Source organism: Chiloscyllium plagiosum, unplaced genomic scaffold, assembly GCF_037043375.1.
Source record: "Chiloscyllium plagiosum isolate Xiang-an unplaced genomic scaffold, Cpla_swu_hap1 HiC_scaffold_1, whole genome shotgun sequence".
Lineage (NCBI taxonomy): Eukaryota > Metazoa > Chordata > Chondrichthyes > Orectolobiformes > Hemiscylliidae > Chiloscyllium > Chiloscyllium plagiosum.
The window spans coordinates 38,383,560-38,400,224 of record NW_028270139.1 but is presented as its reverse complement, the minus strand read 5'-3'; the positions used below and the strand labels follow the sequence as shown (position 1 = coordinate 38,400,224).

Sequence of the window (16,665 nt, the reverse complement as noted above, 5' to 3'; positions counted from 1 at the left end):
TCCCTCCTTTGACCTTGAGTAGGCCAAGACTTCCACTGGCTACCCTCTTGCGTTTTATATGTATAAAAAGCCTTGTGATTATCCTCAATGGTGTTTCCTAATGACTTATCCTGACCCCTTTTAGCCCTTCTAATTCCTCGTTTAAGTTTTTTCTTACTGTCCATATATACTCAAGTACCCATCCTCTCAGACTTTATATACGCTTCCTTTTCCTTTTTGATTAAGGTCATAACATCCCTGGTCGTCCAAGGTTCACGTACCTTGCCACACCTATGCTTCATTCTCACAGGAATGTGCCGGTCCTGAACTCTTATCAACTGCCGTTTCAAATATTCCCACATGTCAAATATGGATTTACCCTCAAACAATTGACTCCAATCGAAATTCTCCAGTTCCTGGCTAATATTGTTGTAGTTCGCCTTCCCCCAATTTAACCCAAGGACTACTGTTATTCCTGATCCATGAGTATCATAAAACTCACCGGTATTGTGATCACTATTCCCAAAATGCTCTCCCATTTAAACCTCAAACCTGGCCAGGCTCATTTCCCAAAACCAGGTCCAGTATAACCCTTCCCTGGTTGGACTGTTTACATACTGTGTCAAGAACCACCCCTCCCTCCACCTCCCCTCCCTAACATGGTCCGTACAAATTCTGCCCCAATCCAAGCCCCTACCATGGATTCCCTCAGTCAATATAGGGGAATTACAATCACCCACCACAGCAACCCTTCTGTCTTTGTATCTTTCTAAAATCTGTCTACATATTCTCTCCTCTATCTTCTGCTGCCTGTTGGAAGGCATGTAGTATACCCCCAGCACTGATTTCACCTTTCCTACTCCTGTGTTCTACCCATATTGCCTAGCTACAAGGGTCATCTGAAGTATTCTTCCTCAGTACAGCTGTGAGATACTCCTTTACCAGTAATGCAACACCCCCATCCCTTTTACATTCTTTTCTACCACACCTGAAATATCTAAATTCTGGGACATTCAGCTGCCAGTCCTGCCCTTCCTTCAGCCAAATCTTCGTAATCGCAATAATATCATTGCTCCAAGCATAAAACAAAGCTCTAATTTTATCTGCCTTGCCCATTATACTTCTTGCACTGAAACACGTGCTTTTCAGGCAGTGTTCTTTTCAGCAGCCTTTCCCTGCCCGTTCTTGTTCCTAGTCACGCTTGCCTTAGTTTCTACCTCTCGCTCAAGTTCTGCATCTACTGCCCTACTCCTCTGGTTCCCATCCCCCTGCCACACTCGTTTAAACCCTCCCCAACCATTCTATCAGTTACACCCCCAAGGACATCAGTCCCAGTCCTGCCCAGGTGTAACTTGTCCATTTGGTACAGGTCCCACCTCCCCAGAACCGATCCCAGTGCCCCACGAATCTGAAACCCTCCCCCTCACGCCATCTTTGTGTTTATCCAATATATTGGGCTGTTTCTACTCTGATTAGCTTGTGGCACTGGTAGTAATCCTGAGATAACAATCTTTGAGGTCCTACATTCCAGCTTTCTTCAGGATTCTCTGTATTCTGCTTTTGGGACCTCATCCCTTATTTTTACTTATGTCGTTAGTGTACCATGACCACTGGCCATTTACCCTCCTACTTCAGAATGTCCTGCAACTCTGAGACATCCAGGACCCTAGCACCAGGGAGGCAGCACACCATCCTGGACTCTCATTTGCAACCACATAAACGCCTATTTATTCCCTTTATGACTGAATCCCCCTGTAACTATAACATTTCTATGTTTATTTCTCCCTCCTTCTGCAGCACAGCCAACTGTGGAGCCATGAATTTGGCTGCTGCTGTTGTCCCCTTAGAGGCCATTCCCCTCGACACTATTCAAAATGGTATATCTGTTTTGCAGGGGAAGACCCAAAGGAGATTCCTGCACAGCCTGCTTAGCCCTCCTGCTCTGCCTGATGGTCACCCATTCCTTCCTGCCTGTGGAGTCTGAGTCTGCAGTGTGACCACCTCTCTAATAATGCTATGCATGATACTTTCTGTCTCACGAATGCTCCAGTGTCCCCAGATGCTGCTCCAATTCAGAAACTCAGATTTCCAGGAGTTACAGCTAGAGACACATCTTGCACATGTGCAGGTCCCAGACACTGGAAATGGACCTGGCTTCCCACATTGAGCAAGGTCATTGAATATTTTTAAGACAGAGGTGAAAAGAAACATGTTAAGAGAATCCAGGGTTATTGGTGGTAGATGGGAATATGGAATTCCAAACACATACAGGTTTGTTTCAGTGGGAGCTAGAATCAAAGGAAATTGAGTTTAAATAATGGACATTAATCAAATAAGTTTGTTGTGTAACGTTGCTCAGCTAAAGTATTAATAATAAACTGTTCATTTGTTTTAATTTAAGTTATAAACCTTGGGTCTGGTATTAGTTATTCACAAAGTTTGGTAGGAATCATTACGGTCAATTTTGAGGGTCACTGAATGTTTTTATTAGGCTGTCTTGCGAATTCAGGGATAGGGAGGCTGATTTGACTTGGCTGTCTGTCTTTGTGTCGTAATATTCTGAAAAGGTGGGGAAACAAGATTCTTTATTTCTTTTAAGGTAAAGGTAAATAGATTCTTTTTAAGCAAGGGGGTAAAGGTTATTGGGGTCGGTGAGCATGTGAGTTTATGGTTGTAATCAAAACAGCCAATGAATGGAGTAAGCTCGAGACGCTGAATAGAGTCACAGAGATGCACAACATGGAAACAGACCCTTCGGTCCAATCCGTTCATGCTGACCAGATATCCCAACACAATCTAGTCCCAACTGCCAGCACCTGGCCCATATCCCTCCAAACCCTTCCTATTCATATACCCATCCAAATGCCTTTTAAATGTTGCAATTGTACCAGCCTCCACCACTTCCTCTGGCAGCTCATTCCATACACGTACCACTCTACGTGTGAAAAAGTTGCCCCGTAGATATCTTTTATATCTTTCCCCTCTCACCCTAAACCTATGCCCTCTAGTTCTCCCCGACCCCAGGGAAAAGACATTGCCTATTTACCCTATCCATGCCCTACCTCTGCTCCTAATCTATATGTTCACACACACAGTGTATTTCAAATTACAGGTCTTTCAGCTCAATCATCTGAAAGCCCCCCCTTCACACAAATGGCTTACTCTTCTAAATCTCTTGCTTTGTTGGTACATAAAATGCATGAATTGCATCTGCGGCAATTGAAGAAGTGTCCAAATGCCTGGAAGCTCTGCCACCTAATCTAACCATCAACACAGAGACGAGGACTATGTGTCCATGAGTAGATAGATTAGAGATCAATTACCGGGCACACTCTCTGTATGAACTGGAGCAAGGAATACAAAGCCACAAGAGGCAGTTCTGTGAAGGAAGAATTAAGATCCCACTCCTGCCGCAGAAGAGTCAACTGCTGGACCAACCTGTTCATATTACTCAGACCATCAGTGCAATCAGGAATCTACAAGTGAGCTTGTGCAGTAGTGAAGGTGAGCTCCAACACTGCATTATTTTTTATTGCTGACAATACACCCAGGTGGTGGAGATGTGTGATGTGGGCATTAGGAATCTACAGGTATATATAGATAGCTGAGTGGGCAAATAATTGGCAAATATAGTTTAATTTGCCAAAGAGTGAGCTCATGCACTTTGGTAGGAAAAAATCAAAAGGCAGCGAGCTTCCAAAAGTGTGCAGTCCAGCGGAATCAAGATTTTCTTCTTCACAAAACGTTCAGGAATAATTAAATGGTGAGGCTGAACTACCATGCACAGTTTTGGTCATGGTATTTAAGGAAGGATAGATCGGCATCAGAGACCGTTCAAAAGGGAATCACTGGATTGATTCGGAGATGAAGAGATTGACTCATCAAAATTAGCTCAACAAGTTAGGCCTTTACTCATTAGCAATTAGAAGAACGAGAACAATGCTATTGGTACATACAAGGCATTGTAAGGGGATTGACAAGGTTGACTTTGGGAAGGTATTTCCATTAGTAGGAGAAATTCAAATTGGGGGACATAGAGAATAAGGGAACACTCATTTAAAACTGAAATGCAAAGGAATTTCGGGTTGCCTAGAAGATACTGAATATGTGTAATTCTCTACCAGACAGTTGTGAAGTCTTGATCATTGAAAATATTCAAAAAGGTGATAAACAGGTTTTTAAAATGTCAGGGAGTTGAGAGCTATCATGAGTAGTTATGAAAGAGGAGTTGATCCTGGGGCAGATTAGCTATGATCTTGTTCAATGGTGGGATAGGGAGGGCCTAAATGGCCTCCTCCTCTTATGTTGGTATAATGTGCAATGCGTGAGGTGTGACTACATTTCGTAGGCAGTCAGGCCAGCAAACAACTTGCTAGATCCAGAAATACCAAGGAGAATTCTTCAATGTGCCTACTCAAAATTCTGCTCTCATCCAAAATCCCACTTTCCAGCAATGGAACCCCAAATACAAGTTCAGGAGCAGGGACACTTGACAGAGTTCAGACGTGCATGTTGATTAGTCAAAGAAGCTCAAGGGCTAAATTGCCTAGTCCTGCTCCTAATAATTTTGGTATCTTCCTTTAACAGCACCGAGTGCTATTTTAGCATCCACCAAGGACTGGACGTACCTCAGCACAGTTCAAGACTATACTAAACAGTTAGTTCATTCATTGAGCCAGTGAGTTCACATTTAGCTTTACTATTAAATACTTATGTTGCCTCACCTATTGGAAGGCCCTTGCCTCTCAGTCGATCACGAATTTCCTGGTTACGATCTGGCTTGCTGATTGTATTTAAGGACAGCCGATTCAGCTACAAAATGAATAATACTAGGCATTATTCAAAATATTTGTAAAAACGTCAGTCTAACATTGCAGATTACTATACACAGAGAACATGCCCATCTCCCATTATTAAACTGATGGCAAATCACTGCTGGCTCAAGATAGAAAAGAATAAAAACTAGCAGATATTATAATAATGCATGCAATTATTGATACATTTCACTGAGTAGGATATAGAACATATAGAACATAGAACAATACAGCGCAGAACAGGCCCTTCGGCCCTCGACGTTGCACCGACCTGTGAACTATTCTCAGCTCGTCCCCCAACACTATCCCAAAATGATCCATTGCAGAGGTGCAAAAGCCATTTACAAAAATGAAATGGTTCCAGGAATAAGAATCTTTAATTGAGAGGATAGACTAAACAGGCTGGGACTGTTCTCCTTGGCGAGTATATTTCTAAATTTCTTCCTCATATTTATGCTTTTTTCAACCTCTTGCTTTGTTTCATGAATTTACAAGGGGGCAGTGTTAGGATTTCCAGTAACATATTTTTGATAATTGTTAAAATCCCATGACCACATAATTATAATACAAGCACAAAATAATTGCATTCCACAGCCCAGTACTTACAGTTGTTAGACTACCCAAGACAAGTTTTACCAGCTGTTTAATGTATGAGAAAGCTGGTGCACAGTTACTGTTCCGAATATGAGCACTGCAAGCATCTAGAATAGTCCTTATCGTCACTCGTGTGTACATCAGATCTTCACACATATTCAGCAATATGCTATTCAGGTGATCCCCAAGTTTGATTGGCTAAAAAGCAGAGAAGATAAATTGCTCCAGTTACATTATAAGAACATATCACATTTTCAGATAGTGTACAACTCACTTCAGATCAAATTAAGTTCAGAAGACAAAGAAATTTCAAGAATGTTAGTTGATTGCTAAAATATCCAAGATATCAAAAAAATGGAGTGAGATATCCAAAATTTCTAATACAGTAGTAAAGCCAGGGCAATTTCTAATAGTGGACTATACAGATGTACCTAAACAAGGAATAAAAAGTCTATCACGAGATAGGCTCCATTGTCTACAAAAGACAACTTACTGAATTTAAAAGTGGGCAAGAATGTACAACAGATATAATGTATTGACTCCTTGTTATTAGAGGAGGCAAAGGCTTTTCTGCTGTAGTGAACAGAAATAAAATGATCGCTCACGAGGGAAAAAGATACAAGAAAACAGATATAATAGTATACATCCAATCAAATCAATAGTTGATTTAAGATTATTAGTTTAAGAATTCATTCCAAGTAACAATAAATTTTTCTCGACTGACCACTATCATGAATGAAGAGGTGGATTAAGAAACAAAATTCAATGTCCTGTCCTCTAACTCACACAAACACCTCAATTTCATGGAGTCATAGAGTCATAGAGATGTACAGCACGGAAACAGACTCTTCTGTCAATGTCAACCAGAGATCCCAACCCAATCTAGTCCCACCTGCCAGCACCCGGCCCATATCCCTCCAAACCCTTCCTATTCATATACCCATCCAAATGCCTTTTAAATGTTGCAATTGTACCAGCCTCCACCACTTCCTCTGGCAGTCATTCCATACACGTACCACCCTCTGTGTGAAAACGTTGCCCCTTAGGTCTCTTCTATATCTTTCCCCTCTCAGCCTAAACCTATGCCCTCTAGTTCTAGACTCCCGCACCCCAGGGAAAAGACTTTGTCTACTTCTCCTATCCATGTCCCTCATGATTTTATAAACCTCTATAAGGTCACCCCTCAACCTCAGACGCTCCAGGGAAAACAGCCCTCGCCAATTCAAACTCTCCTTATAGCTCAAATTCTTCAACCCTGGCAACATCCTGATAAATCTTTTTTTGAACCCTTTCAAGTTTCACAGCACCTTTCCGATAGGAAGGAGACCAGAATTGCTCGCAATATTCCAACAGTGGCCTAACAAATGTCCTGTACAGCCGCTACATGACCTCCCAACTCCTGTATTCAATACTCTGAGCAATAAAGGAAAGCATACCAAACGCCTTATTCACTATCCTATCTACCTGTGACTCCACTTTCAAGGAGCTATGAAACCGCAACCCTCCCTCGGACTTGACTATTAAGTGTCTAAGTCCTGCTAAGTTCACTTCCATCCTTTCAACTTGCTGCAAGATTCTATTGCGTGTCCCTGATTTCTCTGCATTTGTATCACTCTCATGATACCACCTTCCACACACAAATGCTCCGACAGGTTTTGCTTTTTCCTCAAACTAGAACTCTATTTCACAATTGTTGACTTAGCCCTTAACTACATCAATTTTATGTCCTGCACAAATTCTCTCATTTTCTCTCCATCCCAGAAACACATCTTGCATTCACTTACCAACCACCAATCTCCAAATTCAATGGATAATCCTCTTTTCTCAGTAAGATACTACAATGAAACACATGTTCCATTCTCCCCCTTTCAAAATGCATGGACAGACATCATGAAAAGGCAACAGGGTGTTGGAAATGATTGAGATGTGGACCAAGCATCTTGGAATACACAGTCCTTTTTGTTTGCTCCAAAGGAAGGGATGGGAGGGCATTTTCAGCAGCAGCATTATCCCAAAGGTGGTGGAAATGTTACAGGGTGCAAAGGCTAGTGGGGTGGAAGTGAAGACAAAGATAATCTATGATTTGCTTGGAGAAAGGGAAATGGGTCAGACACTACTGAGGACTCCGACAACAATAATGACAAAATGGAATTCAGGTCAGAAGAGCAATTGTGGAAAGAAACATCACTGGAATAGATGTGGGGAAGACAGATAAACTAGGAGAATGAAATGAAGTCCTTGCAGGAAACAGGATGTGAAGAAGTGTAGTTGAGGTAGCAGTGAGAGTCACTGGACTTACAAGAAACATCAGTACACAGCGTATCCTCAGAAAATGAAACAGAGAACTCAAGGAAGGTAAACTACAGAGAGATGAAAATGGGAGCAGAATATATTATCTTTTTCCAGTTCTAGGTGATAATAATGAAACAAATAATTGATATACCAAAAGTAGAGTCAGAATAGGATTGCTACAGTGAATATTTAACATATACCATAAAACCATAGGCATAACTGGGGACCATGCAGATACCAACAACTTTTATTTGTAGGGAGTGAGACATATTGAAGGAGAAATTGTTAAATGAAAACACAAATTCAGCAAGGCGGAGGAGAGTGGTAATAGTTGGAAACTGTTTGGGCAGCCATTCAAATAAGAAACATAGAACTGTCAGACAATCCTGGTGAGGGGTGAAAGTGTGCAGAGATTGGATTACTATGATGAAGATAAATTTGCAGTTAGGGTCGAGAAACTGGAAATTAATAATATTTGAAATAAAATCATGAAGCGGAACAATGTTGAAATTTCGTCAGGCTCAGCCGACGTCAGGATGGATCTGTGAACAGATCGGGGTTTTGTTTGACACAATCCATCTCCATTTTCTAACAGCATAAAATCCATCACATTTCTTTCTCTAAATTTCCAAAGAGAAATCATATTGGTTTAAAAATGTTAACTGGTTCACTCTCCCAAATATGCCACAAGAACAGAGTTTTTCCAGAACGGTTTTCACTTCAAAAATCTTATATTTGAAGATATCCTCTGTTAGGTCAAAAGAAACATCACCGGAAATCTTCAATATTAGTGTTTAGTTTGAAGAAAGAACTAAATTGAAATTCCTTAGTGAAGCTGGGTGTTGTGGGCCCTATTTTCAATTTCATGCCTGTGCTACTTCTTGTTCAACACGATTGCATGACAATACTATGTACATCCAGAGAAACAAATGTGCTAACCAAATTCCTGTAATCACAACAGTCACAACTGCTGCTCATTACTGAAATGCAACTAGCTCATAGACAATTTGGAAGCAATAGCTTGATGAAAATAAAACCGGACTGATTTTGTGCTGCCTTCAGTGAGCTAACCTTGAGGCCCAGAACAATATAGTTTGGTTCACAATTCTCTTCTGGGTAAGTTGACTTATTTTAGACACAGAGCTGGAAATGTGTTGCTGGAAAAGCGCAGCAGGTCAGGCAGCATCCAGGGAACAGGAGAATCGACGTTTCGGGCATAAGCCTTCTTCAGACACAAACTACTCACTAATTATCAAATTACTGGTATGATATCTGAGGCAAAGGGCTCTAATTACTGCCTAATTGATTTAAAAAACTAATGATGCTGAATTATTATAGAATTATTTGGTTTTGCATTCATGAACTTTGCTGTATAGAACATTTACTCAAGTGTGTAACACAAGTAGGATAGAAGTCCGACTTTAGATGCTTCAGATTAACAGCCTAGAGAATTTACAATGAATTTCTGCCATTCACATCTCATTCTTTGCTATGTGTGGTACGCACTATTTCACAAATGTGTCTATCGAAATAAGGAGTGAACTCCAGTCACATCTTTCTCCTATTCAATATGAAAAATAACTGGAAGTGTTTTTTCTTGTTGCACTTTGAAGAACCTTCAGCCAGAAGTGCCAATTGAATGATCCACCTCAGCCTCCTGAGAAATTATAGAATCTCTAAACTCTTACAGTACAGAAAGGTACCATTTAGCCCATCATGCCTTAAACTGCTTTTCAAATCAGCATCATTACCCTGTTCCTGCCTTTCACCCCATGTCCTTGAACATTATTTTGATCTAAATGATCATCCAATGCCATCTTGAATGCCTCATTTGAATCTGCCTCCATCATACCGCTCCATAGTGCATTCCATACCCTAACTACTCGCTGAGTAAAGAAAGATTTTCCTCACTTCAATCTTGCTTCTTTTGCAGATCACTTTAAATCAGTGCCTTTTTGTTCTTGATTCTTTTATGAGCGGGAACAATTTCTCTCTATCTACTCTATTAAGTCTGCTCATGATTTTGAAAGCCTCTACCAGATCTTAGCCACCTTCGTCTTGTCAAGAAGAACAGTCTCGGTATCTTCAATCAAACTGAACTTCCTCACCCCAAAATGTTCCTGCACTTTCCAACGTGTTCACATCCTTCCTATGGCATCCACATAATACAGCAGCCAAGGTCTAACAAGTGTATTACACCAATTTAACATCACTTCGTTGCTCTTGCGCATTATATAACCTTTGTACTCTTACAGAGATCCCAAAAACCTCAGATGTCTATGTTCAGCCAATTTAGTTCACTTAAGGTGAATGTTCTGCTCAGTGAAAGCTCCAAGGTGGCCATTACTGCCTTGGAGCTTTTGGCACCAAATATCAGCTCAAGGTGACACCCCTTTGGGAAGCCCTGGTCCAGGGGCTGCTGTGTATTTGACTGTATAATTTTTCCAGAGAAAAAGTGAGGACTGCAGATGCTGGAGATCAAAGTCAAAACATGCGGTGCTGGAAAAGCACAACTCTTCAGCAGGCATTCCTGATGAAGGGCTCCTGCCTGAAACATCAATTCTCCTGCCCCTTGGATGCTGCCTGATCGGCTGTGCTTTTCCAGCACCACACTTTTCGACTGTGTAATTTTCTCAGCCTAAACATAACATCAATCGCCACCTTTATCCGGAAGGATTCCTTTGTAAAATTTTCAACATTGCTACTGAAATTGTTGAACTCAGCTGAGCAAGAACTGCTCAACACAGTGTAGAAGAGTGCAGTGAAAATGGCTCAGCAAGGAAGCTACAAAATAGTTACTTTAAAAAGCTGAAAATGCTTCAAAACGCCTCATGATCTAAAAATGTAAGAGAAGTATAGAATCATCGAAATGTTTCAAATAAAGTACATTCTTCTGTACATTTCTTTTTCAGGTACTCTATTAATTCAAATGTTGGCAGGTTACATTGCTAGAAACGACTCTAAAGTTCACTGATGAAACAATAAATTTTTAGTGAAAATATTACATACTTCAAAATAACTTATAGCCAACAATTTGCTGTTTATATTGCTTAAAAGAATTTGCAGAACCATACCATCTCATGCTCAAGTGGAGCAAACCTCAATTCATTTTACAACACTTTCCAGCTGTTGAGTTTCCAAAATCATCTGTTTATAGTTAACAGTTAACAGCTGTTAATGGCAAATCCCTTTTGATGTCAAAACTTCAAGGTAATAACAAGGCATCAAGAATGCCAGTGCATATGTTTCTTTGCAGTAATATTAATTTGGATGACTAAAATTAAGGGCAGATTTTTCTTTTAATCGACACTGAGATAATGGAATAGTTTAAAAACTCTGACAATGATGGCGAACATCAGTAAGTAATATTAAAGAGATTTTCAACTGTAATAATTAAACTATTTCAGCCTAATTACAAATCTCATTTAACTTCAGACTAGATACTATTTTACATTACATTCAATAGATTATCATTGTGATCTTGTTGTACAGTGTGTAGCTTTCCTACCTAAGGCCCAGTTACTCTAAGTTTGAGTACCATCCCAGGATTGATAACCAAAGATGATGCATTCATAATGCAGCCAGAGGTTCAATATCAACCTGTAAATACTGCATGCAGGTGGAATGAGTGGGAGAGATTTCTACAGAAAGCTGGTGACACTATTACTACCATATTTCCAAAACATGGGAAGACTATAGCTTAATGCTTTTATCACTGGACTGTTAATCCAGAAACCCAGGAAATATTCTGGGGACTTGGGTTCAAATCTTGCCACAATGGTGGAATTTGTTTTAACTGGAGATCTACTGTAGTATATTGTATATCTCCCTCTCTGCCACCCTCTTGGATTCTCTTAGAGGAGGTGTAAATAAAGATCGTTGTAATTCATTCATAAATAGTGGGGACTATCGGCTAGGTCCACATTTCCTGCCCATCCCGAATTGCCCCAGAGAACTTGGCGCTGAGATGTCATTTTGAACCGTTGCAGTTCTTGGATTGTTGGGATGCAGTACTAGAGAAAGGGAGTCCTAGGACTTTTGACCCAGTGATGTTATATATTTGCAAGTCAGGATGGTTGAGACGTGGAGGGGGATCTTACAGATGGTAGTGTACCTAAGCATCTGCTGCCCTTGTCCATCAAGGTGATAGAGGTCACAGGTTTTGATGGTCCAGTTAAAGGAACCTTGGTAAATTGCTGCACAGTATCGTGTAAATGGTATGCACTGCTATCAAAATATGCCAGTGATGAAGAAGCAAAGGTTTGCGGATGTGGTGCCAATCAAGTTGGCTGCTTTGTGCTGGATGGTGTCAAGCCTCTGAGCAACATTGAAGCTGCACTTTTCCAAGCAAGTGGGGATAATTTCATCATACTCCGAACTTGTGCTTTATAGGTGGTGCAGAGACTCTGGCAGTCAAGTGAATTACAACAGAATTCCTAGACACTGACTTACTCTTGTATTCTCAGTGTTTAAATAACTGTCCCATTTCAGTTTTTTGTCAACGTTATTCCGCAGGATGTTGACTGTGGGAGTTCAGTAATGGCAATGGTATTAAACACCAAGGTGTGATGGTTAGATCAGGTGCTATGTAGTTGGTCATTAGCTGGCACTCTTATTTGCTATTTAGATTAGTATAGATTATTTACAGTGTAGAAACAGGCCCTCCAGCCCAACAAGTCCACACTGACCCTCCGAAGAGCAACCCACCCGGACCCATTCCCCTACATTTACCCCTTCACCTAACACAACCGGAAATTTAGCATGGCCAATTCACCTAACCTGCACATTTGTCGACTGTGGAAGGAAACTGGAACACCCGGAGGAAACCCACGCAGACACGGGGAGAATATGCAAACTCCACACAGACAGTTGCCTGAGGTGGCAATTGAACCTGGGTCTCTGGTGCTAACCACTGTACCACCCAGCTTTAGACAGGACACTGTGTAGGTCTTGCTGCAAAAGGACAAACTATTTCAATGTCTGAGAAAGTGCAAATGGTGCCGAATATTGAATCATCAGCAAAATCCCTATTTTTGACCTTATTAGATAGGGTAGGTCACTGGTTCAACAGCTAAAGATGGGTGGACATAGGAACATTACCTTGAATAACTCACTCAGCAATGCCCTTTGGTTGAAATATTGACCTCCAACATCAACAACTTTCATCCTTTCTACTAGGTATGACTCTAACCAGCAGAAAGTTTTCCCTTCGATTTCCATCAATTCCAGTTTTGCTCTGCTTTGATGCTGTCTGGTGTCAAGGGCAGTCCCCCTTGTCTCACCTCTGGACTTCAGCTCTTTTGCCCATGTTTGGACCAATGGTGTAATGAGTTCTAGAGCTGGGTAACTCTGAAGACGTCCAAAATGAGCATCAAATGAGCAGGTTTTTCCTTTACAGTGTCCCTGATAGCACAGTCTGTGACCCATTTCATTTCGGGGCTGATAATCAAGCCTAGACTGTTAAAGTGGCAGTTAGCCACTAAATAAATTTGCCTTGATTTCGTGCACAGGCCACACCTGGACAAATTTCATACTGCTGCTTTGAGCCATTGACGCAGTTTTACTGCAATAATGGGCGCTTACAGCGAATCATGAGATGAGTCTTTTCTCAATGCAACAGCCTTAGTAATCAAACACTAATATGTACCTTAGAATGTGATTACTATTGTAAAAATGAATGGTTCCGAAGGAATTAACGTTCATGTCACACTGAGTGCCACTCTTTCTGTTTATGTCACCCAGACTATGGGTGGAGATATATAGTTGGATATTGAGGAAGCAATCAATCAATAAAATGCTGCACAGCTGACAACTTAGACAACTAGTGGAAATGCAAAGAAGCAGTGGGAAACTGTAGCTGGGGATCCACAAGAGTTAGGAACAGAGGCAGCTTATTCGGAGTCTGCTCACCATTCAATAGGATCGCGACTGATCTTCAGATTCAACTCAACTTTTGCACCTGCTTCCCACATTCATTGATTCATTACAAGACCAAAACGTTGTATGTTCCAGTCTTAATCATAGTCAATAATGGAGGATACACAACTATCTGATATGGAGAATCCAAAAAATTCCAAATTTTGGAGTGAAGACATTTCTCTACATCTGCATCTTATATGATCAGTGAAAATGGCTTGTTTCAAATCAGCAAAACAAAATTACAGAATAACGATTGCATTATAAAATCAATGTGGACAACACTCAATCACTGAGATGTTACCCTGACTCTCACTGCTGGCTTTGTGTTAGCTGCCACTTCTGCCACTATGTGATGCATAGAAAGCATTTTTTGAGGTTGTTCACTACCACAAAACCTCCCTCCTTCACCTTGGGTCTGCCTCATGATTCGTGGTAGAGGATATACTATTGTAAAGTTATTACAGAAGAGATACTATTTGTGATGAATACAATATGTATTGCAAGATAGCAATAAGCACAACAATAGCACTGCTCAGGCATAATTACTAGGTGTTTTGAGAGCTGTACAGAATACACCTGCACTCTTTGCCTAGATACTAGTGGTCTAGTGTCCAACTGCATATCTCCATCGATAGCCTGGGTGACAAACAGAATTAACAGAGCACAATGTAAAATGAACATTAATTCCTTCAGAAGTGTTCATTTTTATGACAATAATCGCATTCTAAAATACACAAGCATCAGAGTTTGATTGTCTTCCATTTCCGGTGACATTCTGAAGTGCTCAAGGCAGCTACAGAGATGGATAATTGTGTACCCCTTGCAGCACTGATCATCCATGAATTAATGTAGCAATAGATTTCCCAGAGGCCAATGTATACAGTTGTTGTGGTTTTCCATTTTCAACCACTGTGATTGTATATCCCAAGTTACTAGTTTCTGGTCCAAGAGCAGATCGACGTCAATGTGAAGACATTAGTTTTATATTGACATTCATTTATCCTGCTGTCTGGCATTTTCCTCACATCTGTAACACAACCTTAGAAAATCCAACCTTAGAGCATTTATCTTCTCCAGTAAAACCAAAGATAAAATAAGCTGTTTAATCCTTTTTAATGCTACATTGTCACCAGTTCGCATGTTCAACAACATTATTAAATCATATAACAGAGTCACCAAGTTATATTGCTTCAATTTTCTACATGTCGATTGAAATTGTCAATAATCTAGATGGCTTGCATTTGTATGACTTCTGTTTCTTTACTTAGTTGCTTAAAACACCAACTCATATTTTTGAAAATGAACAATACTTACACTGTGCATTTTCTGAAGTATAGGCCCATTTTGATGGACATTCATTTGCATGGACATTTACTTTAATTTTTCTGCAGTTAGCTAACTCAAATTGGTCCCAACAGATTTGAAAAGCATAGCCAATTTCTTTTGCTTTGTCCAGAGAAAGATACCAACAGGAATCAAAAAACAAATTAGTCTTTTTGTGGTATGGATATTGAATTGCAGAGCAGAAGTAAGGGGCAATATGACAAACCTCCTAATCTGACGTTTTTTGATGTTCTTATGTAACCCATTAAATCTCTCTTCAAAAGGAGGGACCTTGCTTCCAAAACCAGTTCAGTCAATTGTTATCCTTCTTTCTATGTTCTTTCTTCTGATCCCACAGGTACTGGTTAATAACATGTTGTTGTCTTTGTCTTTCCAATTGCTTGCTCCATCTGTATGTTAACTTTCAGCCAATACACATTTTAAAAGTTCGTGCTTTAGAAATGGTGTTCCCAATTCATCAATCGCATTAGTGAATTTGTGTTATCAAAATGCGCGTTATCGCAGCATGACCTATAATTCACTAATGCTCCAGAGACATCTGATTAAATGCCAACACTGCACCTGAAGGAATTTAAGTGCTGCTAATTAATAAATCTGAAATAAAATGGCAATCACAAAATTATCATAGGTTGTCACTGATTCACTAATGCGAAAGTGAGGACTGCAGTTGCAGGAGATTAGAGAGTGCAGTGCTGGAAAAGCACAGGTCAGGCAGCATCCGAAGAGCAGGAGAATCAACGTTTCAGGTAAAAGCCCTTCATCAGAAATTCCTGCTCCTCGGATGCTGCCTGACCTGCTGTGCTTTTCCAGCACCACACTCTCAACATTGATTCACTAACTTCATTGTCTGACATAGATGTAACTCCAGGTTAAGATTTCCTCAAACAGTGGAGAAAGTCATTAGTTGTAGATGGCCCTTTATCAACTATCCAATGGCAAATGGCAAAGGACAGCAAAAGTTATTTATGGTTAGTGAAAGTTCTTCGCTCTGTCTAAATACGTTGTTTAGTATGCAGATAGTGCTGTTTTGTAGCCTCACGAGATTCACACCTCAGTTTTAGGTAGGCTGTTCCTGACATGACCTCTTGCATCCTTCATTCAATCAGGGATGATTCCTTGGCTTGCTGGTAACAGAAGAGTGGGGAATATGCCAGAGCATAAGACTGCTGCTGTTGATGCTGCTGCTGATGGACCCCATGCCTCATGGATGCCCAGTCTTAAGTTGCTAGCAATCAGTTTGAAGTCTATTCCATAATGATAGTGGCACTCAATGCGATGGAGAGTATTTTTAAAGTGAAGATGGGACTTTGTCTCCACAAGGATTATGAGGTGGTCACATTTGTAGATACTATTATGGACAGATGCATCTACAGCAGGCAAATTGGTGAGTACAGTGATTGGAACAAGGTCAGCCAGGTGGATACCACAAAATATGAGCCAAGATTACAGTGGTGCTGGAAAAGCACAGCAGGTCAGGCAGCATCCGAGGAGCAGGAAAATCGATGTTTCGGGCAAAAGCCCTTCAGTAGGAATTGGCAATGGGCAGCAAATGCCCGAAATGTCGATTTTCCTGCTCCTCGGATGCTGCCTGATCTGCTGTGCTTTTCCAGCACCACTCTAATCTTGACTCAAACCACCAGCATCTGCAGTACCCACTTCCACCACAGAATAAGAGTTTCCTGATTGGGGCTGTTAATCTGGTCCAAGTATGGATATACACAGG

The 16,665-nt window shown here is 40.7% G+C and overlaps 1 protein-coding gene across 9 annotated transcripts in view; it reads right to left on the bottom strand.

Moving 5' to 3' along the window:
• The window catches only part of ptpn13 (protein tyrosine phosphatase non-receptor type 13), a 265,898-nt gene that overhangs the window by 189,367 nt on the left and 59,866 nt on the right, over positions 1-16,665 (bottom strand). For all 9 annotated transcript variants that reach the window (XM_043695917.2, XM_087985860.1, XM_087985871.1 and 6 more), the window contains 2 exons: positions 5,400-5,585; positions 4,704-4,791 (listed from right to left, as the gene is read on the bottom strand). In XM_043695917.2, the coding sequence (XP_043551852.2) occupies positions 4,704-4,791; positions 5,400-5,585 (274 nt within the window). The remainder of the gene's footprint in view (positions 1-4,703; positions 4,792-5,399; positions 5,586-16,665) is intronic.